The sequence below is a fragment of the Thamnophis sirtalis genome, unplaced genomic scaffold (genome assembly GCF_051295495.1).
Source record: "Thamnophis sirtalis isolate CommonGarterSnake01/CBP01778 unplaced genomic scaffold, rThaSir2_p1.2 scaffold_1, whole genome shotgun sequence".
NCBI classification, from domain to species: Eukaryota; Metazoa; Chordata; class Lepidosauria; order Squamata; family Natricidae; genus Thamnophis; species Thamnophis sirtalis.
Genome location: NW_028261381.1, coordinates 125,520,737 through 125,545,831, shown reverse-complemented (window position 1 = coordinate 125,545,831; position 25,095 = coordinate 125,520,737). Strand labels below are relative to the sequence as shown.

At 35.3% G+C, this 25,095-nt stretch overlaps 1 protein-coding gene across 3 annotated transcripts in view; it reads right to left on the bottom strand.

Moving 5' to 3' along the window:
• Positions 1-953: 953 nt before the first annotated feature.
• MIPOL1 (mirror-image polydactyly 1) overlaps positions 954-25,095 on the bottom strand; it is a 200,777-nt gene continuing 176,635 nt past the window's right edge. For all 3 annotated transcript variants that reach the window (XM_087723788.1, XM_087723786.1, XM_087723792.1), the window contains 2 exons: positions 23,933-24,163; positions 954-1,674 (listed from right to left, as the gene is read on the bottom strand). In XM_087723788.1, coding sequence (XP_087579914.1) covers positions 1,608-1,674; positions 23,933-24,163 — 298 coding nt within the window. In that variant the 3' untranslated portion in view covers positions 954-1,607. The remainder of the gene's footprint in view (positions 1,675-23,932; positions 24,164-25,095) is intronic.

Here is a 25,095-nt window from a genome sequence, read left to right as displayed (position 1 = left end):
ACTTAACATGTTAACTAATCAGGGAAGCAAGAAAGGTTGAGGACTGCTGGTGTAAAGGCAGAATCAAGGAAAAAAGTTAGCTGGCTTTATCTCTATTAAAAGATTGAGTTGTATGCTGTAAGTAATATGACTTACCTCTTACCTTCTCAAACCATCTTGTTGTAGAACCTTAACATGTGTTACTGAAATGAGAAAAGTGGATATTATTTTGTTCCTCTAATACGGATCATTCCTCCTTTAGTAGAAATGACAGGTACATAAAAGCCAGGAAGTCCTGCTCAGGCAAGTTTTTACCTCCAAAATTGTTAGAGTCCTTCAAGTCCAAGTGAGTTCAATGTGCTTACTCATATAGCAAAAAGGCATCGGATTAAAGATCCCTGCTGCTATTAACTTTACCTGGGCACCTGGGAAAGTAAAAAATGTATTTATTCAATCAATAAGCAACCTATATCCTTTGATATTAGAGGGTATTTCCCAAGGCATTAGGATCCAATAGAGTGAGAGGTTTTTTCTTGCATATTTGGTCACTATATTATAATTTATATTTTGTATATTTGGTATTTTTGTTTCTTTTTAACATGTTAGTTTTTTTAATGCTTTACACTGTCCAGAGTTACACTGTTTGAGTTGGCTAGGCATAGATCTTAAAAATTAATAAATGTGGAGAAGATTCTATAAAGTACATTTTACAATAAAAGTGAGAGTTGAAAATGGAATTTTTAACAGATTGTTTCTATTTCTCCTACTAACCATGCTAGTCTGTACAATGCATAGAACAGTCATGAATATTTTACACCTTTATGTGTTCCACATCATTTGGGGGAATAAATGTTTTATTGTACCTTTTGGACCAATTTGTATTTCTTAAGATTTATGATAGTGCCTGAAATAGTGTAGGGTATACATATATGTGTCATTGATTTTCATCCATCAACTTTAAGTATAATTAAGTATTGGTTCAATCAATTTATTTTATTTTATCTCTTTATTTAGGCAAACAACAATCATATAAAATATTCAACATGAACACACAACCCAGCATATATGCCACTATCTGGCAGGTGAATATTCTCATTCACCAACAGGGCACTCATAAAAAATCAATATACCTTTGGAGTAATATGACAGTTAACAGCATATTAGCAATAGATATTTTTTTCCTCTGGGTTTCCCTTTTTTCATTAGAAGCACCTTACATTTTAGCATCTTTTGCCAATCTTAACATTTTCTATTCAATTCAGAGAATGTAAGAGTTTAGGAACACTCTACAGTATTTTGAACCTTACATTTCAAATAAAAAGCAAGAATTCCATAAAGAACAATTGACCATTAAACAGAGACTCCCGTAGACAACCACAGGTTCACTAAATGTACCAAAATAGATCTGCTACAAAAGCAAAATTGACCAAATACCTTTGGATAAATCTCAGATCTCAGCAGCCAAGTGGTTAAACATTTATGATTTGATTTTATCTCGGCTTGGAATGTCGTTGGAGTGTCCCACTTCTAACAACTGTTTGCTAAGTTAAAGCTTTAATGTTTACATAGCACTGAATGAAGCAGCCTGGTCTCCAGATGTGAATGCTTCCCTAGACTGGTGCTTTCTATCAGATCACCATCCTAATGGACCCTGCTCCAATCTTCTTCCTTAGGACTTCCACCAGTCTTTGCAATCTGGAATGGAGGAAGGGGGAGAGTGGGGAGGAAGAAAAGGAAACTAATATTAGGAATGTCCTGACTGAAAAGAGACAGTGTTTGCTCTGGACCAATATAACCCAGGGGTGGTCATAGAAGAAACAAAGCATTACTGTAACCGAGACAGGCTCCCAAGGCAGAATGCAGACAATTTGTAAGAAACTTTTCACCTACAATTCAGCCTTGTCACAGTCAGAAGAGGGTGTTAATTCATCTTCCACTCTGTGACAAACACAATATCTCAGGCTCTCATGTCTCCAGGTTTACACAGTATTCTGACACTTTGTGTGTGAAGCTTCTTGTAGAGATGCCTTTACACAAGTAACAACGTCAAAATCCATGGTATTTGTATGTGGAGGGGAATATATAAGTATATACCCTGCTGCCTTGGATTGGAATTCTATGTATCTCACATCTGATGAAAACAGACACAAAACTAATTGTGTCCCATCCTTTGAGGAATTTATGATACATATTTCAGCATTTTTCCTTGCAGATTCCCTTATTCCCAAATGCAGTACAAACCAATTATTTTTAAGAACATACATGGTTTTCATTTGATGATTCAGATCTATAGTATGCCACTGTTGCTACCTCAGTTTCTTCAAGAACCTTTGCATAATCTCTCTTGCCTATATTATGATATACATGAGTATTTTTGCACAGTGATGGTGAATATGGAAAAGATACAAGCACACAAGTCTACTGGTCTATGAGATTTTCAGTCATTCAGGTCATGGTTGTCCCAAAGGTGCTTTTTTCAAAAGACAACTGGACTTTGTTTTTCCTTGCAGATGCTTCACTTCTCATCCAAGAAGCTTCTTCAGTTCAGAACTGAAGCTTTACTCAAGAAGCCTGAATATTCAAGCTGAAGCTTTATTCAAGAAGCTCCTTGAATAAAAAGTGAAATGTCTTAAAGGAAAAACAAATAAATCCAGTTGCCTTTTGATAAAAATCACCTTTGGGACATGAGTCAACTCTTTAGCATTTATCTACTTGTTGATGCATCAGCAGACAATGGCTCCTCATGATCTCTGTTAGAAGGATTTTCCAACTATTTCACCTGAAATGACTACATGCTTGATGTCTTTAGCAGGCATAGCAAAGGATGGAGAAAGTAGGATAAGAATGTTTTGCAACTCTGAATTTTCCTGTTTCATATACTGAGTAGGGTTGAGGGAAAGAGCAAAGCTGAAGCAATATACTGTCAGTTCATGCTGATATTTGCACACATTATCTATTTTTCTATTAGTCTATGATGGGAAAAAAACTGGAATGTGTTCTAATGCGGATTTAAAGTGTTCCCCCTCTCAAAATATATGTTTAAATGGGCACTTTGAAATATTGAATTATAGAGAACTCTGTTGTTATATTTGGAAAAACACAATAGCAACTGGTATCTGGTGCTGATTTGTCTGAGATGAAGATTAACTACGTTAATTTTGTTATAACCCTTCTAGGAAAACCTATCAGAAGAAGTAGCATGGTTCAGAAAAGTGAAAACAATAGAGCAACATTTTAGTCACATTTTAAATAATATATTTGATCTTCGTCAAACTTGTTATTTCATCCTGAATAGCAGTAAATTGATGGATGATGTCAGGTTTCTACACTTCGATACTATGATAATTGGAAATGCTTGGATTTGTAGTCCAAATATCTCTGGAACAAATCATATTGGAAAATTGATCTACTTCTATGAACTGAACGTATTTTGGTTAATATTTTAATAGTTATGTATTCCTTTTTCTGTGTTGTACAACTTTTTGTAAAGATAGGTTTTTCACATAAACATGTGGCATAAAAATACCCATGAACAAAAATGAGTATGAATCCATCAGTATATAGGAAATTAAATACACAAACTTTTTGTGATTTCCTGGAAGTTAAGCAGAAACATTAATGTAATATGAAAAGGAATTCCACTCTCTCTGCACAAAGAGCTTTTAAGGACTAATGGATGAGAACAAGAGATCTACAACAATTATCCCTAAAAAAGATACTATAGTTCATACTAATTTTCATGATGCAAGCTGGAACAATTAATACGGAAACTGTAATTTTTTCTTCAAGAAATACAAGCTTGCCTACAACTTTTTATAGCATTATTTTTTTAAAAAACTTCTAGCTTTTCATACAGTTGTGTATAAATATACTAACCAAAAAAATAATTGTAGAGGAAAGACAGCAGAAAATGTAAGAGAGTTTTTGAGTAACAGAATATGATGCCAGATATGTATTTAATTATATTTTTCATATTCTCTATATTGCTGAAGATCACTGCCTGGACTCAAAGAATTACAGGGGTAGAAGAAGGTCACAAAGGTGAGACTGTGCTTATATTTATTTAATTTTGAGCATTCCTGGTGAAAGCATAGATGAGCAATATTATGCTTGTCAATGGCCACATCTATTCCCTCTCCCCTCTTTTGAGGAAGCAACCAAGGTGACATGACAGATACATATATGTCTGGGTCTTTTTTCTTCTTCTAAATTTTCCAAGTTATTTGTTTAATTGGTTATTTTTAAAGTAATCTATTCTAAAAATAATAAGTTTGGTAAAAAAAAAACCTTGTTGATTTGCTGTTGAAATTGGCTTCCATCAACTTGGAGCTTTCAAAAAAATACTCTATGGGCCTCAGTGAGGTAAAACACTAAACCTAAAAATGGAAATTGTGCCCCTCCCCATCCTTCAGATATTTCAAAGGAAAAACCTAGTCCCTCTCTTTGCCTAATTCCATCAAATGCAAATTGACTTTCTATGCCCTCAACAAAGCCCCCTTGCAATCCTACCTCAACCAAAGAATAGAAGCCCTTATCAGCTCACAGTACTAGTATAGCCCAAGGAGTTAAAAAGAATGCAACCCAGAAAAACTCCAATCTGACATCATCTATCAGCTGATGAGTCCAACATTCCATCTCCTTAACAGGACTTCTTTAGTTTTGCTGCCATCCTGAAAGGCTCACTTTTGTAACTGTAGAACTCAACTCATATACATTGCCAAGGACCTACCTAGCTTGCCCAAACTGGTCTGCCAATCAGATGTCTAGGATTTCCTGCCTTATCGTTCTCAACTTCTATAAAAATATTTGCTTTATATTTGCTTTTGATAGTTTAGGGTGCATCTTTCTTGTACAGCAGGCACCTAATGATAATTAGTACTTTTCCTCAGTGCTATGCACTTACTTTGGCAAAATCCTGGACACTATAGTGCAGTGATCACTAACCTTTTCATCCTTGTGTGATGAAAGCATGTGTGCGCGACAGCGCATGCACACGCTCCCCCCTTGTGGCCCGTTTTGGGCCTATCAGGCCTCCCTGTAGCCTCCTGGAACAAAAAACGGGGCATGGGGGTACACACTGTCCCCCATGCATGCACATGTCTCCCGCATGCGCAGCAGAGACCGAAAAATCAGCTGGCTGGTGGGAGGCACGTGCATGCATGGTGGAGTTGAGCTGGAGTGATGGCTTGTGTGTCCACAGAGAGAGCTCCACGTGCCACCTGTGGCCCACATGCCATAGGTTCACCATCATAGCTCTGGTGAATACAAAAGGCATCCGATAACGATTAACAGACATCTAGGATCTGAAGAATTATCCAAGTCATTAATATTAGACTAACTATGTAACTATTTTGGGATTTATGTCTTACTTAATCCCCATCTTCTCATGAAGTCAGCACTCTTTCTGTCCCTTGTTGTTTTCATCACTAGCATATCTGTACAAAACTATCTTCATTCCATCAGAAGCAAGGCCATCGATTCTGCATGAAGCCTAACTTTAGTAATATTTGCAAATGAATTTCAATACTATTTGAATTACACATCTATTAGAATATAAGGAATACAATAACTTAATCCAAGAACCTAAAACATAAATGGGAAGGCTTGAGGAACCCTAGAGTTGACAAGGCAGAATAGAGTTGTCTATGTTTGAAAAGAAATACCCATTGGATGAAAGTTGCTGTCTTCTGTAACTTTGAAACTGTCAGGCCTCATTGAAAATAATGAGGCCTAACAATCATGGCTCTTGCTCTTTAAATGAATGATGACGGCTATAATCAGAATAAGGTAGCCCACACCAAATATAAGGAATGCAAGGCCACTTTGCTTTTTGTTTTATTTGGGAACAGGCATGCATATTTTTGAGGGCTAACTTTTAAAAAAAAACAACGAACCCAAATTAGAAGCAGATTATCAAAATAAGATGAATCTCAAATGCTATATAGCCTCTAACTACATGTAAATTCCATTTGAAGAGAAGGGGGGGGGAGATTTACAATTGGTAGCACTGACCTATCCTGACACTATCCCTATTGCTCCCTCCCCATTCTCTAGCTCAAGGTGTCACTATAACTTTCTTCAAGGATTCCAGGCTGATCATTCTTCCCCTATTCTATTGTTCTACTGTTTAATTCATGATGTTTTTTGCCTGCCTGAAGAAAGAATTCCAAGAGAGTATTCCAGAGCATGGCCACAGCATAGGAGAAGACTTTAGCTATATGCTTAGGAAATTATTTCCAAAGCAAATTGTAATTCCTTCTTCCTTTCCAACTTTATGCCAGGCTATGGTGCCATCACAATTTTTTCTGGACTTGCATGACGTTCATACAAAAAGAACCCCCCCCCCAAAAAAAAATATATAGCCATAGATGTGTGCTGCAGTGATGTGCAAGGAGAATATGATTTTTCATACATACCAAATGGTTAACATTTGAATATTACTTATAATGCCATATTCTGGTCTCTAGATATTTTGATCAAATATTCTATTGCATCTTAAGGGAATGCCATGCTCTCCTGTTTTGTCTTTGCAATGCATGTAGTCCCTAGACCAAGTCTTGAGGATTTTACAAACTTCTCAATAGATTTAGCTGAACTGAGTTTTGGGTGTTTTTTTTTCCACTCATTTTTTTTAGCAGGTATTTTGATTTTCTAATAAACAAACCTGTAGCTTACTAAAGAATTATAAATTTTTAGAAATCAAAGTTTCACGATCATTTCTCAATTCACCCAAAGGATAAATCTTCCATTGCTGTCATTGTAACACTAAATATATTTAAAATGACTAAAATGAACATCATAAATTTTATTCATTTATAAAAATAAAACATAAGCACAAATTTGTCAGACAAATTTGCTGCCAGAGATAATTTGACTACAGCTAGGTTTTATGGATTGTAAAATATTAAATTATTTTCATATAGAAATTATTTTATTTGAAACAATCAAATAAATATTCCGATCCTATGGTCCAGACTAGACATTTGGCAGAATTAATTCAAACACATTTTAAAAAAATGGTCATGATTTTAATCTTACTATCATATTCAAAGTGGCCTTTTTGTATATTTTTTCAAACATTTTAACAGTTCTATTTCATTTTTAAGCCAAGTTTTTGTATTGCTATGGAATTATTTCTAAAAGGAATGAAAAACATAAAAATACTAAAATAGTATGGATTTGTTATATCTGGGGAAAAAGAATTTAGGTAAACATTAATTGGCAGGAACATCTGTCTCTTTCATAATGTAAAAGTTAACTCCTTATATGTTGATTTCCGTAGCCATTATTCAAGTAGTTAAAACTGCTTTAGAAAAGATAATTTAATTGTGCTATTTAACATATTATGGATTTTTTAAAAAAAAAAGGCTATTATGCTTCTTAGCACTGAACAAATTATATGGCTCTAAACTAAACTTCACATCACCATGTCTTGTTTAAATTCTACTGGATTAGTAGTTTATATCGTTTAACTTTGTGATGGCAATACTTGGGACTACTTTAAAATCTTTCACAATGATGGAACAACAAATCTGTTTGTTGAGTATTCTTAGTATAGTCTGTTACTGACATATAAACATATGTATGTATGTATGTATGTATGTATGTGTATGTACTGTGTGGGTAGATAGATAGATGGATAGATAGACAGACAGACAGGCAGACAGACAGAGATATAGAAATAGATATAGATATAGATGATATAGATATCCACTATAAATGAAATGAATAATAAGTAAAATTTCCAGATTATGTAGAATCTGAAAGCTACTCAGGTTTACGAGGATCACTTATTACAAATACTGTATGTCCACTATGTTATTAAAAGTTGTTTAGAACAAGAAACAGGCTACAGTATAAAGGCTTTTTCTTCCAAATACAACTATTTAGGTCAGTGGTTCTCAACCTTCCCAATACCACAACCCTTTAATACAGTTCCTCATGTTGTGGTGACCCCCAACCATAAAATTATTTTCGTTGCTACTTCATAACTGTAATTTTGCAATTTTCCGATGGTCTTAGGTGACCCCTGTGAAAGGGTCATTCGACCCCCAAAGGGGTCCCGACCCACAGGCTGAGAACCGCCGATTTAGGTGATATCAGTGAGGATAGAGAAATGGCTTCAAGTAAAAGGATTATGTGGGGCATTGAGTCAATATAACTTTTTATTTCTACGATCCTTAGAAAATTCCAGAATGACCTTCTACATTATTCAAAGAGAGAGTAAACTGTTAATCATTGGCTTAAAACTTTGGAAATTACTTCTGTAATTCAGCACTTTCTGTTTTATTAGACTGCTTTAAAAAAACTCATCATAACATATTATACGTATAACATTTACTAAAATAAAGTAAAATAATAATTAGATAACTAATGCCAAGTTGTCATTAATGATGTTGGATTTGCTTAATTTCTTACTCCTTTCTCCATCTGTGTTTTTTCCTTTAGATACAGTGTGAAAATCCATGATAACCATAGGCCCTGTTTTGATATTTTAAGCCAGTAATGTGATTAATCACTACATCTGGAAGGATTATTCTTTCTTGACCTCTTCAAGTACTTAATAGCAACTGAAAAAAATTGTTTAAAGAAATATGAGAACATGCCTGCTTTGTCTTTTCATTGTTCACATAAACTGGAAAACTCATCCAGATAGAACTTTTAAAAAGTAATATTTTCATTATGTTGCTCATTTCTTGACTTGACACAATGATTCTGTTTAAAATGTGAAATATGTGTGTGTGTATGTTTTAAAAAACAAATTAAGATGAAATTTTATAGCTTTGTTAGTAATACTTTTAGATTGTTGGATCTCAAAATAGGAAAGAGATAAAATACATGGAAATTGCACAAACTGACTCATAACAAATAAAATATGAAGAATTACTGGTGCCTCCAATGGTTCTAGTCCAGCTCAAATAAATATTATGAAATGATTCCTAAATTTGGGGTTAAGTAACTGCTGAAGGGACAAAGCATCATAGTGGGCCATTGAAAATATTTCTCTGTGTCCATAGTATTTAAACCTGATTAAATTGTTATTTAAGGTATTGATAGATGTCATAATATTATTCATCATTCACAAGAGGAATGGCTTGCTCCACACACAGAATACAATTCTGTTTCAACCCCTTTCACATGTTGGGAATCAGAGTAAGATAGTAGGTGAAGTACCTCCTTTGGATGGTATGTGGTAGCAACAGGAATTAATAAGTTGCTGCACTGAAAAAAGAAGAGAAGCAATGGTATCTATAGATTCAGAGAGCTTCTGGAAGAAGTTTGGACCTCCAAACCAGTGTTTTTCAAGTTTGGCATCTTTAAGAGGGAAGGATTTCAACTCATAGAACTTGACTTCTTAAAATTGTCAAGTTTGGAAATCACGTTTCTAAACTTTCACCTATAGGCTCAAGTACGCTGCTACAGATATATATATAGTTAACTTAGTAAACATTCACTACTTGCGAAATGTGTAAATATATTAGTGCGCCCTAAGCAACCAAAAGCCCTGCAGATTAAAATGAATAGTTTGAATTCTGCATGGAAAGATATTCTGGCTCTGAAAAAAAAAGGGGGGGGGACTTTGGTCATACGTGTCACATGAGCATTCAACAAATGAGTAAGACTTATTTGGGGTATTAATGACTCTAGAGATGGTAAATTTGTGAAGAAGAAAGCAGAAAGCTATACAATCTCTACAAACCACGATTAAGGGAAAAAAGGTATTAAAGGGTTTTGACAAATTTAATCAACTATTAGTTATGAAGGTATATTAGACATTCCCTATCCCCCAATAAATAGGGATAAAATAAATTCAGAATGTTCAAATGAAGCTCTCAACATTTCTTCTTCTCCTTGTCAGTTATAACAAGAAGAAAATCTAGCCAATAGTACTGAAACTGCACAACGGATAGGAGAGGAACCATAAGCAAACTAAACATTCAGAAAAATCCATCCTTGCACAATTTGCAACTTTACCCTAAGGAATAAACATGGTGACACAATCAACCACACTATCTTTATATAAAACAGTATATAATAACATACAGAAAAAATCTGACAATAGATTAATGAATAGATTTGGATTTTTTGACACCAATCTCCTTGTGAAAAAAAAAAAGTGGGAGATGAAAGAATGTTAGAGAATTAATTATGCCCTAAAACTGCATCACAATAAATTATGTAAAGGCAGCAACATTGCCTGGTTTTGCGGCTGTGGCCCAATAAAGTGAGAATAAGCTGACCACACAATTTATGTCAACATTTACTTTTCTACTATTATAAGAATAATGCAGTAATCTGGCTATTTTTCTCAACTATCATTCAACTCCAAACATTGCACTTTTCTCCAGTGGATCTTTCCCTTACTGTGTGTCTCTGAAATATCTAAGTTTTGAATTAGTGTTCCCAGTGAACAATCTTATTTGACTTCATGTCATATTGAATGATGTTTTGTTCTTATTGATCCAAATATTCTTAACAATTTTCTCCAGCACCACAATTCAAATGAATAATCTTTTCTTCATTTAGTCCTAATGACGATAAAACCAGAAGTAGAGCCCAGCAACCTCTGTCTCCGTGTCGTCTCTGCATTTTAATATTTTGCTAGATTTTTTTTATGGTCTTTCGTCTCAGTAACAGATACTGAGTTACTATACAATACAATACAATACAATACCAGAGTTGGAAGAGACCTTGGAGGTCTTCTAGTCCAACCCCCTGCTTAGGCAGGAAACCCTATACCGTTTCAGACAAATGGCTAGCTAACATCTTAAAGACTTCCACTGTTGGGGCATTCACAACTTCTGGAGGCAAGCTGTTCCACTGATTAATTGTTCTAACTGTCAGGAAATTTTTCCTCAGTTCTATGTTGCTTTTCCCCTTTAACAGTTTCCACCCATTGCTTCTTGTTCTGCCCTCAGGTGCCTTGGAGAATCGTTTGTCTCCCTCTTCTTTGTGGCAACCCCTGAGATATTGGAACACTGCTATCATGACTCCCCTAGACCTTCTTTCTATTAAACTAGACATACCCAGTTCCTGCAACTGTTCTTCATATGTTTTAGTCTCCAGTCCTCTAATCATCTTTGTTGCTCTTTTCTTTCTAGAGTCTCCACATCTTTTCTACATTGTGGTGACCAAAACTGAATGTAGTATTCCAAGTGTGGCCTTACCAAGGCATTATAAAGTGGTATTAACAATTTACATGATCTTGATTCTATCCCTCTGTTTATGCCTGAACTGTTTTATGCCTAGAACTGTGTTGGCTTTTTTGGCAGCTGCTGCACACTGCTGGCTCATATTTAAATGGTTGTCCACTAGGACTCCAAGATCCCTCTCACAGTTACTACTATTGAGCAAGGTACCACCTATACTGTACCTGTGCATTTTGTTTTTCTTTCCTAAATGTAGAACCTTACTCTTTTCACCATTGAATTTCATTTTATTAGATAGTGCCCAATGTTCACGTTTGTCAAGATCCTTCTGTATCTTAAGCCTCTCTTCTGGAGAATTGGCTATTCCTGCCAGCTTGGTGTCATCTGCAAATTTGATGAGTTCACCATTTATTCCCTCATTTCAATGATTGCATGGATTGTGTTATTTAAATAACATTAGGTTTTTCTCCCCCCCCCCCAAATACTTATCGCAGATTGGCTTTTCCACTATCTTCTTTTACCTTCAACAAGAGATTACTTCGCTTGTTCTCACTTTATGCTGTAAAAAGTTATCATCAGCATATCTAAGGTTATTGATTTCCAAGCAAATTCAATCCCAATTTCTATTTATTCTGGCTAAGCATTTTAATAATCCATTTTTGCATATAAGCTAAATAAAAATGGTAACAAAAATGACTTTGGTACAATTTCCCCCCACCCAAATTTAACCCATTTAATTGTTCCATATATTTTCTGTTGCTTCCTTGTTAATAAATTCTTCAATTGGCTGGTAAGCTAGCCCAGTACATCCTTGTTTTTAGAATTAATTCTTCTAGAAGTCTCAGAGAAGCAAATAGCAGGAAAACATATTTCAAGTTTCTTTTTTGTTTGGATTGCTAGAAAAGATACAACAGAAATGATAAAGTTGAAATTATTAAAAATGCCTCACCTTATCCTTGCATGAGGTGAAAGGGCAACAAAACAGAGAAGAATAACACTGAACTGCAGTCAATACAGATGGAGGGAAAGAAAACACAACAAGATGGATAGCTTTGTTAAGAAGATTAATTTCTTGGAAAGGGTCAAAGATGACTCAATGTTTATATATACAGGTGCTTGAACATTTTTAAGGCAAATTAGATGATTGCTGGAAAAAAATTCTTATTTTCCTCAGTGTTATTGGTGGCAAAACACACTTTATTAAAGCAGCTTAAGTGTTCCACAAAACCCCACACAATTCAGCTTTGCAAAACAAATATAATGCAGAAACACTTGACACCAAAACTATTATTGGATGCAGAATATTTCTATTTTTGTACTGCACACAGAAAGAGGGAGAGTCTATGTAGCTTATATAGCTGAATTTAAAACATGTCTGAACACTGAAAACTTGGCAAAGGGCTACCTGGTGCACTGGTGTGTGGAATTTTGAAATACATTTTAAAAAGTCTCTTAACAGAGCAGAAAGCAATTGAAATCATTGTATCTATGGTAACTGCTGCCAGAGATATTAAATAGGTGCAATAGAGTAAAATCAAATATAAAGAAGCTTATAATAGCCTTTGGACAGATGGTAGCAGTAAAAATGACCTGTGCTATCATTGTGGCAGAGTTTCATATATACTAACTCAATTGACAGACTGGATTTTATCATAGATTTTAATTGTTATTTATTATTTTATTCTAGAATTTTTAATTGTATATTTATTGAGTGTTTCTATTTGTTTTGGTCTCTGGTCTCTGGCTGTTAGAATTCTGATTGTAACCCAATGGAGATTTAAAAGAGAAACATGCAAATGTAGTTTACTTATTTTCCAATCAAATATCACATAACATTAGAAATATTATTTTTGTACATCAAAGTAATAAAATCATCCTAGTAAAGCACTGTATTTAGACCTGATGGTGATTTTGGGGTTCACTAACACTTGAAGGGTCAAAAGTTGTCCATTTTTATTCTAATGGATAATTGTAATGTGGGTTCAGGCAGGCAAATAACATTGATGCAGAATTGATCAAGCTTGTGGATGATCTCTGGGGTGCTTAGAATGCAGCAGGATGAATGTGTATCCATCCTGGCTTTTTATGATCATACCACCAATCATGGAATTGTTCTGGGCCAGGTGAGAAGGTTGGGAGTGGAAGGATTGTTCTTCAGTTCTTCCTTCCTGCCCTATGGAACAGATTCCCCTCAGATGTAAGGACAATCTAATATTACTGGATTTTCTAACTTTTTTCTGTAAGCTGTGAAGACCTGGATCTTTCCCCAGGACAGGCTGTTAGTTTGGGAGGTCCATTATGGATGTTGTAGGAGTTTTGTATTTTAACAAGGGTGCCTCAGCCCATGTTTTTGTAGTTATTTTTATTTTATTCTTGCTGATAATTTATATGGCATGTTCACAGCCTAGAGTCTCATTGAATAGATAGGTGGGCTTACATATTTCACAAACAAACAAACAGACACTGTAACATGATAGTCTTCCTAATCAATTCTTGTTAAACTTAACTGAGCACTTTTTCATCTGAGGTATAATCTTATCCAATTTTATGCATGAATAATGTAATAGAAATAGTTTGCTGGCAGGATTTATCTACAATTCTACAATAGTGCAGCTAAAATTGGAGCTGGTCTTTTTATGGCTTCATTCTAGCAAATACATAGGCTTAAGAATATTCAATTTATGAATATATCTTTATGTACTTATTTGCATTATTTGGATGGCACTACAGTTTTATTTTTATTCAGACCACTCAAATGATTCATGGTGGTTTACATAATAAACATAAAACTAACCTAACATAATCAACCCAACAACCCTCCCTCCCTAAAGCAAAAAAAAAAAGCTTAGATAAAATACATATCAAGTCACAATCAATGTAAATATCAAATATTACAAGATATTTAAAGACACTCGGTCTTTAAAAAAAACAACTACAGCAACAGTGTCTTCAATGCCTTTTAGTATGTCCAAATGTAGAACAACCTTTTCATCAGATTTTTCTACCCCCCCCCCCCCCCCCGAGTAGAAATATATTCACTGAGGTTATAATGAACAATTCCCTGGAATGCCTTTCCAGCTATGTTTTAGCAAAATTTTCACATTTCACATGTAAGTGTCAGTGACGTAGTATTTTTTCTGTTACCCCTCTTAAAAGACAAGGATCCACAACTTGGAAACAAAGCACATGACTGACGTAAGAATTCTGGGAGTTGAAGTCCACAAGTCTTAAAGTTGCCCAATTAGAAACTCATGCTCTAGATCACCATTTCTTGAATCATTTTCAGTTACCCTAAACCAGGGGTGTCAAACTCGATTTCATTGAGGGCCGTATCAGGGTTGTGTTTGACCTTGGGGGGTGGGAGTGGCCAGAGTAGGCAAGGCCTGCTCAATGTTGGGGGTGCCTGTGGCAGTCCGGACACTCTGCCAGCAAAAACAGGCTCCTGAGCTCCATTTCCAGCTGTAAAGGCTTCCTGCAACCCTCTGCCTGCGAAAACAGAGCTCCATTTTTACTGGCAGGGGGTTGCAGGAGGATGTTGCAGCTGGAAACAGAGCTCGGGAGCCGGTTTTGGCTGCCAGAGGCATGGCGGGCCGATGCCTCACTGTTTTCAGGGTGTCCCTGTGGCCAGATCTAAGAACCCCAGGATCTGGGCAGGATCTGGGCCCTGGGCCTTGAGTTTGACACCTCTGCCCTAGACAATATGAGATTAAAATCCAGCAAGGCAATTTCATAACTTGTTTTATTAAATATTAATAAAATATTTATAAATAATAAAATATTTAAGGTTATTACATATCGGTTTGTTTTTGTCAAAATAATATTTTGTCAGCTTATTTGTACAGTTCTTTTGTTTTAATATGCTCACTGTTATGAGTATTCTGAGAATTTTCTGTGTTGGGACAATGATAGTAGACAGTACTTAAAATCTTCTGTAGTTATGTTTTGCCTTTAAACTATTGGACTTCCTTTTAAAAATGGTTCTTTGCATATGGCCTTAATTATACCTGAATGGTAATTGATAAAGTATGTGGATGATTCTCTTTCAAACCAACTATACCATTCATGTCGGCTGCTTCCCTGCAAATGAATGTTCCAAACGAAGTAATAACTGGAATTATTGAAGGGTTTAAAACAACTGTGATGTCTGCAATCAATCTTAAATACCTAAACAAACTTTGTAAGTTCTCAGCTGAATCACACACAACCTCCTTTATACATTGGTATTAGTCTTAATTCTACACAAACCTTAATCCCTAAAGCAGACCTCGTTTGCATACCCACTGTCATAAAATCTAGTGACTTTCCTGTGCCCTTTATTCACTTATTCCATAATTCATATGTCAATTAAAGGGACTCTCATCATAGTGTGTATTGTGAACCTGCTTTCTTCATTTTCAGACTCCTTCTGTTCCTGTTCTAGGAAGGTTTGCATGACTTATACAATTCTTCAGATATTCTTTATATGTTTGGGAGCAGAATGATGGAGTTAGATGCTGTAGTGATTTGCTTAGGAAGATCTCCTTAGATGTATAAGAACAAGCAAGTGGGAACATTTATCATCTATAGGTTATAAATAAGATTTAAACCAACAGTCACTGCTTCTTCCCAGTTAATTTTGAAAATCATTGTCTCAAATAATTGTATGCAACAATTTATTTGCGTTTAAAGACAAGTTTGTCAAATAAACTAAAATGTAGGACAAACTGTTAATGTTCATTCCAATGGAGGAAAAAATCAAGTATTTAGTTCATTTGGCTGATTTTCTCATTCAATAAAAAGAAGAAGTATAAAAAGAACGGAATGGTTGTGATGCAGTGTAATGTAACATGCTTTTTAAAAATACAGAGAACTACTGTATCATTTACAGTTTTGGAAGCGTATCATAACAGCTAGACCTGTCAAACCAGTGCTAATGTGTGGCATGGGAATCATGGGGCATGGGGCCTTCCCAACAGCACCTGGGAGATCCCACAATAAAATACTAATTCTAAAATAAAAAATATTAAAAATCAGCCCAAATCTTGCAAGATTGCAATTATGTTGTGCAGTGTCAGTGTTCTTATGTGGTATTGCATCAGACTTTGGATGAGAACCCTACATTCTTTCTAATTCTCTGAAAAGAGCAATCACATTACTTTTATTTCTTAGATATTTTATTCAGGAAGACTATTGACATATAAGCTCTTGGTTTCTCAGATAAAGTGGGAAGTTGATGCCTGGTTATTTATAGTGGTAAATTAGTTACATTTCTAATAAAATATGTTTTAAATGTTTTTTTTCTCTCTTACTGGTAACTTGAGTGCCATTGTTTGCTGAAGAGGAAAGGTGTAGAGTTTCTGCTACTATTTTGTACAGGTGCTTCAAGGCACATGCATAAACACAGCACCAGTCTGCAAGTCTTAAAGCAACTATGTCATTTCCTGGATGAAGCAGCAGCTGCAAAAAGCAATTACATCAGTGATTCTGGAAAAGAAGCAGCTGTTTTAAGGAGTTGTGGACAGATGCTATATTTGTGCCTCCATATTCTTTCAAATTCAAATGCAAATACTGCAGAGCCCTTATATAGAAATGAAAAAAAAATCACAAGTGATACAGTCTCTTATATTGCATGTTCTCAGGGTTTCTAAAGGAGATGAAACTTTCATCAACATACTGCTTGCACCTTACTGAAATTATAGGCGGAGAGAATGAAAAAAAAAACCCCGTTAACTGGGACAAGAAAACAAAATCCCTTACAGCCAACTTTAATCATCTTTTCTCTTTGTCTGTGTTCCTTCAAGTTAAGCTTGACTCCTGATGATTGCCTGGATAAATCCCTGTAATTTTACTGGCAGGATTTTCATAAGCTGTTTGCCACTCCCTTTTTTCTAGGATTGAGACTGAGTGACCAGTCCAGCTGACTTCATGCCTAAAGCCGAACTAGAATTCAGGTCTCCTGGTTTCTAGCCCAATGCCTTCAACTGCTACAACAAACTGGCTGATAATCATCCATTGGTTTCAAAGTGAAATAAGTTGAAAACTTCCATTAAGGTAGTCCTCGACTTACGACAACAATTGAGCCCAAAATTTCTGTTGCTAAGTGAGACATGCCTTAAGTGAGTTTTACCCCATTTTACAATCCTTCTTGCCACAGTTGTTAAATGAATCTGGCTTCCCTATTGACTTTGTTTGTCAGAAGGACCCCAGGACACTGCAACTGTCATAAATTTTAGTCAGATTTCAAGCATCTGAATTTTGATCATGTAACCATGGTGATGCTGCAGCAGTTGTGTGAAAAATGATCATGTGACTTTTTCAGTGCCGTTGTAACTTCAAAAAGTCATTAAATGAATGGTTGTAAGTTGAGGACTACCTGTACAACATAATACATGCTCTATTTTATGATACAGTTAATTTTTGTCTTTTCAACATCAAAGTTAATCGATTAGGAAATGGAAGGAGGAATCTGGAAATGTGATCTTTTCATTAAAAATCATAATTCTGTGAAACAAAAATCTATTACTACCTTAAGATGATATCAAAATATTTCTAGGCAGAACCTCAATATGAAAAATAAAACTTCAGTGATGCATTCAGAATATTCTTTTAACTAGTTATTGAGAAACTAGCTTTAAAAACTAAATTTAAGTAAAAAAAAACAAAAGATTCTTAATAAAATAATGTATTAAAACAAATATTAATTGAAACTATTAAATGAGCAGAATATAATTTTAAAAAGGAAAAAATGCTTGGATAAAGCAAATACACTCACCTCAAAATGAACATTACTGTATTGTTCCTACTTACTATTTTATTAACCCAGCCCATTCTGAATTTGAAAAAAGAAAGAGGGGACAAGCTAAATTTACACCTTCTAAGCATTCAGATTTTCAGGAAGGCTCGTTCTAACCAGACCAAAAGAAGAAATGAAAGCGTATAAATATTAGCAAGTCCAGCTTTGAAGCAGTCTCCAATTTAACAGACGGTTGTGCGCTATAGACACCAATCTGTACTTTAATGTTTATGTTTGCAGCTAAAAACCTCAGACTTTAGACCTAAATATAAAAGATAGTCACACAGTTCTTTTCTGAGACACTGACCTGGATCCTGATTTAAAAATGAACAAGCCATCTTTATGTAATTAAATCTTTGTTTTGATCCATTAGTATTCAGCAAAGTGCCGTTTTATAAACCCTCACCCTGAATAGGCAGTGCTGGAGGTAACCATCTGCAGCTTTAGACTCCAAGCTTGAATTGATGAAAAGAGCTTTGTGTTTCCATTGCCAAGGTCGATTCTTCCAGTCATCCAGGCATTCCCCTCAGACAGAAGCCATGGAGCTGACACTCTTACACCCATGTGCTAAATTCCCTTCTCCTCATGGTTTCCTTCGCTCACTATCATCTAGAAAGCCCCCCCCCCCGAGTCTTAGCCACATTCTTTTCATAGTCATGTTAGGGGAAAAATGGACTTCATAATATCTTTCCCCGACCCATAGGGGTAAGTGATTAGTCCGCTGTCTCACATTGTGGTGCAGTTATTCAGAGAGTCATTTTTGTTCTTGAACTATGCTGCTTAGATATTCTGGGGAAAATGATCTCTTCTGCATTGGAGAATGTCTTGGATATTGGTGTGAAATGCACACAATTCCTGGGTGCAGATGGCAGAGTAACTTTTTTTTCCAGACACAAAGATTCTAACACAGAGCAAGCTGTCCAAAATGGTATTTTTTCCCCAAGAGCCATCACACATATAAAATACACATAGAATTTTGTTTTTTAATACTTCCGTTTAGTTCCTAATCATTCTCACCAAGAGAAATGCAACAAAGGAAGCAAGGTTTTCTTAAACATAATATGTGTAAGAGTAACATTGTTCTACCATGGACACAAAGCACACACTACCATTGAAAAAGCCCATACATATAATTCTTATTTAAATGTGAAATCATCACCATTGCTATGGTCTTAGGGATGGTTACAGGAAGTGGAACACATAAACAATGTAGAAAACCAAGTGACAGGCAAGGGTTACCCCTTTTCTTTGAACAATTATGGAGTGTTGCGATGAAACTCTAAAAAAACACCAGCCTGCTAGGAAACTTTCAAGACAAGGATCAGTTAATTCCTTCCAAAAAAATGAAGCATACTTTCCCTTCCCGTCATTCCCTCTCTTAATGAAGACTATCAAACATAGTTTTTTTTCTAAATGGCAAAATACTTGACTGTATGATGTGGCTGATATTACAAAGATATTGTGAATTCTTAATTTGGTTTTGCTGCTGCTGAGTAGGACCGTCTGTGTGGGTCTCTCAGAGGTGTCACTGAATTCTTAGCTCAAAGTAAACATACTTCCCACAAACTCAGCTGCTTAATCTGTTTGCAGGTTGAATTATAAGATAGAATGGGTGACTGTGGGTGCTGGGAAGTAGCAGTGAGCATTTCCATGTTTTGTATTTTTTTAACAGAAAGGACATGCTGTTGTTGTTGTTGTCAAAAGATTTTGCTCAGCTGTTTAATTTTGCTACAGGCCTGGGAAGCTGACTGTAGCATTAACTGACCTGGTAGACATTTTCCCAAGTAGTTAAGTATGTCAAATTGAATTAATTCTTCCAAGAAAAGCCCAAGCTAAAGTTAAAAATCATTTAGGTGATATCCCAAAGTCTAAAGGGAAATGGGAGTGTGGGTGAGATTAAAGAAAAGCTACATAATATCTATTGAGATAATGTATGATTACATTATGACACCAGCACATTTAATTCATTTATGTTATTTATTAAAATGTTTATGCACATATTTTCCTTCCCAGAAAGCCTTTAGAATAATACATAATTTCAAAATATTCTCATATAAAAAGAATAAAGCCAACAACTTAAAACAGAAGGGAACAAAGCCAGAAGACAAATTAATCCAGATTTAAAACCCAACCAGAACCCAACAGAATAAAATAGTTTTATCCCTTACCTAATAAAAATGCTTTTGAATGGATGCAGTTAGAAAGCAAGATGTTTTTCCACAATTAATAATCCCATTTCTTTTGTTAAGACCTAGACAAACTGCTTATAGTGACTGCATTCATAGCATCCTAGGGGCTAAGCCAAGAAGAGCTTGATGTATATTAAAACATGGAGTTTTAACAGCAGCATTTATTTGGATATTCAAAAGGCTTTTGATAATATTCTTAATGAAAGACTCTCAAGCAGCTCCTTGCTCATGGATATGAAGAAAGAAAGGGTCCTCTTTGGATTGAAACTGATTTTAAAAAAAGAATATAAGGAATAGCAATATGTAGTACATACTATTAGCAAAGGGAGCTCTGTAAATGGACTATCCGATAAAAACTATTTTTGTTCAGGTTAGGAGTAAGTAGCTCAAACTAGTGAATGCTACCCATTTATTTAAGGTGATTAAAACAAGAAGGGACAGTGGTCTAAAAAGCTCTCTTTAAACAGAGGAAAAGAACATAAACATGGTGAATGCAATACCACCTAAGTAGTGATGCAAACCGGGACAGGAATGCCTAAATTCACGTATAAATAACTAAAATGATGGCAACTGAATAGGAATAGGTTCTCAGAGTTCAACAGAGCAGTTGAACATGATTGCTTTGAAGATGGATAATTTAGGGCCAGAAATATTAAGAAAGGAATTTAAAATAAAACAGTTAATATCATAATGTCAAAGCTTTGATCAAAATATATGACATAACTCATTTGTAATAGTTATTGCAAAGTATTACAAATGCACGAATATATCTTTGTAAAATGGAAACGATTCAGCAAAGGGCATTGAGAGACCGCCTCCTGCCAATTACCTCCTTACGACCTATTAGATCACACAGATTAGGCCTCCTCCGAGTTCCATCCGCCAGTCAGTGTCGACTGGCAACTACGCGGAGGAGAGCCTTTTCAGTAGTAGCTCCGACCCTTTGGAACGATCTCCCCGTGGAGATTCGTACCCTCACCACCGTCCAGACCTTCCGCACAGCCCTTAAGACCTGGCTATCCCGTCAGGCCTGGGGATAAAGATTGTAATCCGTCCCCACCCGAATGATGAATGAATGTTGTGTTCTATTTTTACTTATGTATTGTTTTATGTCTTACTGTTTTGTATTCCCCTCCCCATAAATTGTAAGCCACCCTGAGTCCCCTCAGGGAAAAGGGCGGCCTATAAATAATAAACCATAAACCATAAACCATTAACAACAATCAATGTTTGGATGAATTGTCCGAGATAAGGGCAGTTGTGAAGTTAGGCTAAAAGATTTAAGGCTTTTTGATTTAGGGAAAAGGCAAACAAAAGGATAAGAAGGCATGAGAGATGTGTAGAGAATTGTGGATATGACTCTTTGATATGCATTAAAGAACCTGGATAGGAAGAACACTTTCTTTCTCTTCCATAATACCAGAACCCATGATACTCCAGTTAAGAAGACTGATTTGAAAAGGGCAAAAAAAGCACTTGGCACTCAGCATTGTCAAACTACAGAATTCACTATTACGAGATTGACAATAATCATTAATTTGATGGTCTTAAAAGGGAATTGCAGTCTTTATTAGAGGAATAAAGAGATTGATGGACTAATACTTGTCCACTGGTCTTCTGAAAATCCAAAGCCATTTTCATTTAGCGAAAGGGAAATTAAAACACTGGGGGATCTGAGACGCTCAATCTTTATTCTTTTTTTGGAGCATGAAAGTGAGTTATGGACATATACTCACAAGTAACATATACATAATATACAACTTGAGAATAGCTAAATAAACACAATGAGAATATACAAGATAATACGTATATATTTCAACTGGAATATATGTTAAGCAAATATTCATGACAACTTTGAAGACATGTATATTACAAGATTAGTAAAATGAGGAATTTAGCTATTATAAGAAGATAAAAGTATTTGTACTAATTCTTTTTTCCCTGAAGTCATTTTATTCTCATTTTTAAATTTCTGGTCTATGTTCATTTTTCTGACCTAATCAAGTCCTGATTCACTCCTGACATTAGCAAATAATGGCCTGCCTTAATTGTGCTAATGCGCTAGGTAACAACTCTGTCCAACTCAGTTCTTGGATTAAATCTTCCTATTACATTCTACAGATTAGGGGTGTATTTTGTCGCTCAATAACGAATGAATGGATGCCAGGGTAATATTTGGTCAAGAGTCTACTGTTTCTGAGAATAGAATACTGCCAGCATACAATGTGACTTTTTCTGCACCAGCTTATTTTTCTATGCCCTTGTCTATCTCTTGGGCACTGTATCTCATTGTACCAGGCTGTTTTTGCTGCCTTTGCTAATTGACATGGAAAATTGCCATTAAGTTGTAGCCCTGACCTAGCCAGATGAAATGAAAGTTGCCACTGTGCCTTGCATTGTCTAGCAACTTACTGAGGATGATAATGAGGGGGGGGAGTCCCTTGCAGAAGAGGCCAATCTTACCAACCAAATACAGCAACCTTCCTGGCATCCTAATAAAATCCAGTAATCAGAAACAGCAAATGCCCATCATTCCTTAAGGGTTAAATTAATGGTTATTCTTTTTATCCCTGCTCAGAAGAAGCCAAGCCTTACTAACATGCTTGGGCCAGCTGGATATATCTCAAAAACTAATGATAACAGAGCTATTTACAGGGATGGCCAAGCTTGCCAATCAGTTGTGCCAATCTTCTGGCATCCTAGAAAGCCCAGCGATCAGAGGTAGTAGAACTCATAAGGACAAGTCAATGGGCATTCTTCAGTGTAATGCCAAGCCTGGCACCCGCCAAAAACAAACAAAACGAATATACTTTTTAGAGTTTTGGAAAGGATAATGTTTAAGTTGGAGAAAGAGATTTTCTGCACTGGTTCAATCACTACAATTTAAACAATCTTCTATTATCATCTTCTAATTATGTCAAAAGCTGAAATAGATATTTTCCTGATGATGCCCAAAAGAAATGTGGAAGAAGGAAGCCTGAGATTAGAGACTGATTTCCCCAGTGGTAGCCCCTCCCTTTGGCACAACTTGTTAAATAGGTATCTTTACTTTGATGTTTCAGAAGGTGTTGGAAACAATCCTCTAAGGGACTATTTGAGATTGTTGGATGACAGCTATATATCTATTTATAATGTGAATAGTATGTTCAAATATTATAATTGTTATTTGTTTTATGGGTGTTTCTATCAGTGTAACTCATATGTTGTAAAGATGTTTAGAATTGGAAAAGTAGGCAACATACAGTATACATTTACCATAAATAAACAAACAATTGAAGAAACAGTCAATGAATATTTCCTCCAAATTCAAACTGGCACAGATCAAATTGGCTATATTAGTCATTCCAATGAAATATTTACTGACTCACCATTCATTCATTCACCCACAGTTTCAATGTGCAAACTTGAATCAAATAGCGCCTTCTTCAAATGTTCAGTTTCAAGTGGATCAGAATTAACTCATGTCAGGTATGAATGTGTAAGAATATTCACAAACTTGTGTTGAAACTGTTTTGGTCCCTAGCCATAACAACTAATCCAATCTCTATGTAAAGCTATCTTTACAAAATATTGAATATAAACTCTTGCTGCGTGTTTATGTCATGTCTGTGTGTTTCCTCCCTCCTTGCAAATTTTGCAACTATTCTATATTGGTTACAAACAAACTTTTGAAGATTATACAATGCCAAAAACTTTAAAATAAATTGCTATAAAGTCTATTAAATTGCTTTAATGCATTATAAGAAAGTCTTTTTATTGTGTTTTTTATGCCATGGAAAAAAGGCACAATAGCCTGTTTAGTTAACAAATTGCATTTTTGTAAATGACAGCAATATACTTACTTTTGAAGTTTTTCAGTAGTCTCCTGCAAAGCATCTGAAGTTTGCTGAAATTGTAATTCTACACTTGTTTTCTCTGCTGCCATTTGCTGGAGTTGGGTGACCAGCTCCTCATTGTGAAGAAAGAGCATGGAGACAATATCATCTTTATTTTTCAAAGCTTTTTCATATGTTATAAGTGTGGAGTTGAACTGATCCTTAAGATTTGCTTCTTGGGAGAGAGCTTGATGCAAACTGGTGAAACAAAAAATATGTACATCAGTGGTGATCAATGCAATGCAAATTTAAACATATCAATTAAAGGGGTATAAATATGTGCATACACATTCATTTATTTATTAAGTATATAAAGTGACACAAGAAAACCTGCTGTGTCATTCATGATAGTTTTACAATACATTTAAATTAACATAGAGCTAACTTAGCAGCTTAATTCTTTAGAGCATTTTGACTATTTTTCTTTCTTTTCTTCTATATGTAGAATCAGATATTATTCAGGAGTTTCCCGGTATTTATAGGTACAAGTTGCTTCTGATTTGTACAATAAATCCCAAATCTCTTGCCTTTGTCAACATAATAATTCTTTCTCAGGGAGAAACTTCAATGAAATGATACTGATTACCGTATTTCCCCAAAATAAGACTGGGTCTTATATTAATTTTTGCTCCAAAAGATGCATTAGGGCTTATTTACTGGTTAGGTCTTATTTTTTGGGAAAATACTAAATGCATCCATCTGACTGACAATCTTAACTGGGGTTTATTTTGGTGGTAGGGCTGATATTAAGAAACATCCTGAAAAATCATGCTAGGACTTATTTTCTGGTTAAGTCTTATTTTGGGGGAAACAGGGCATCTTTAAGAAGATAGATTAGATAGATAGATAGATAGATAGATAGATAGATAGATAGATAGATAGATAGATAGATAGACAGACAGACAGACAGACAGACAGACAGACAGACATACAGACAGACAGACAGACAATTGCAGAAATTTATTTCTGAGGTTCAACCTCACAGGCTATATCTGAATGAAAAAATAAAGGCAACAATTTCAGAATGAGTTGGTTCATACTATAACCAGGTTCCTGTATTCATATGACTACATTCTACTTTCATATTCTCACTACATACACTACATACAAAATAATCTGTACTGAGCAGA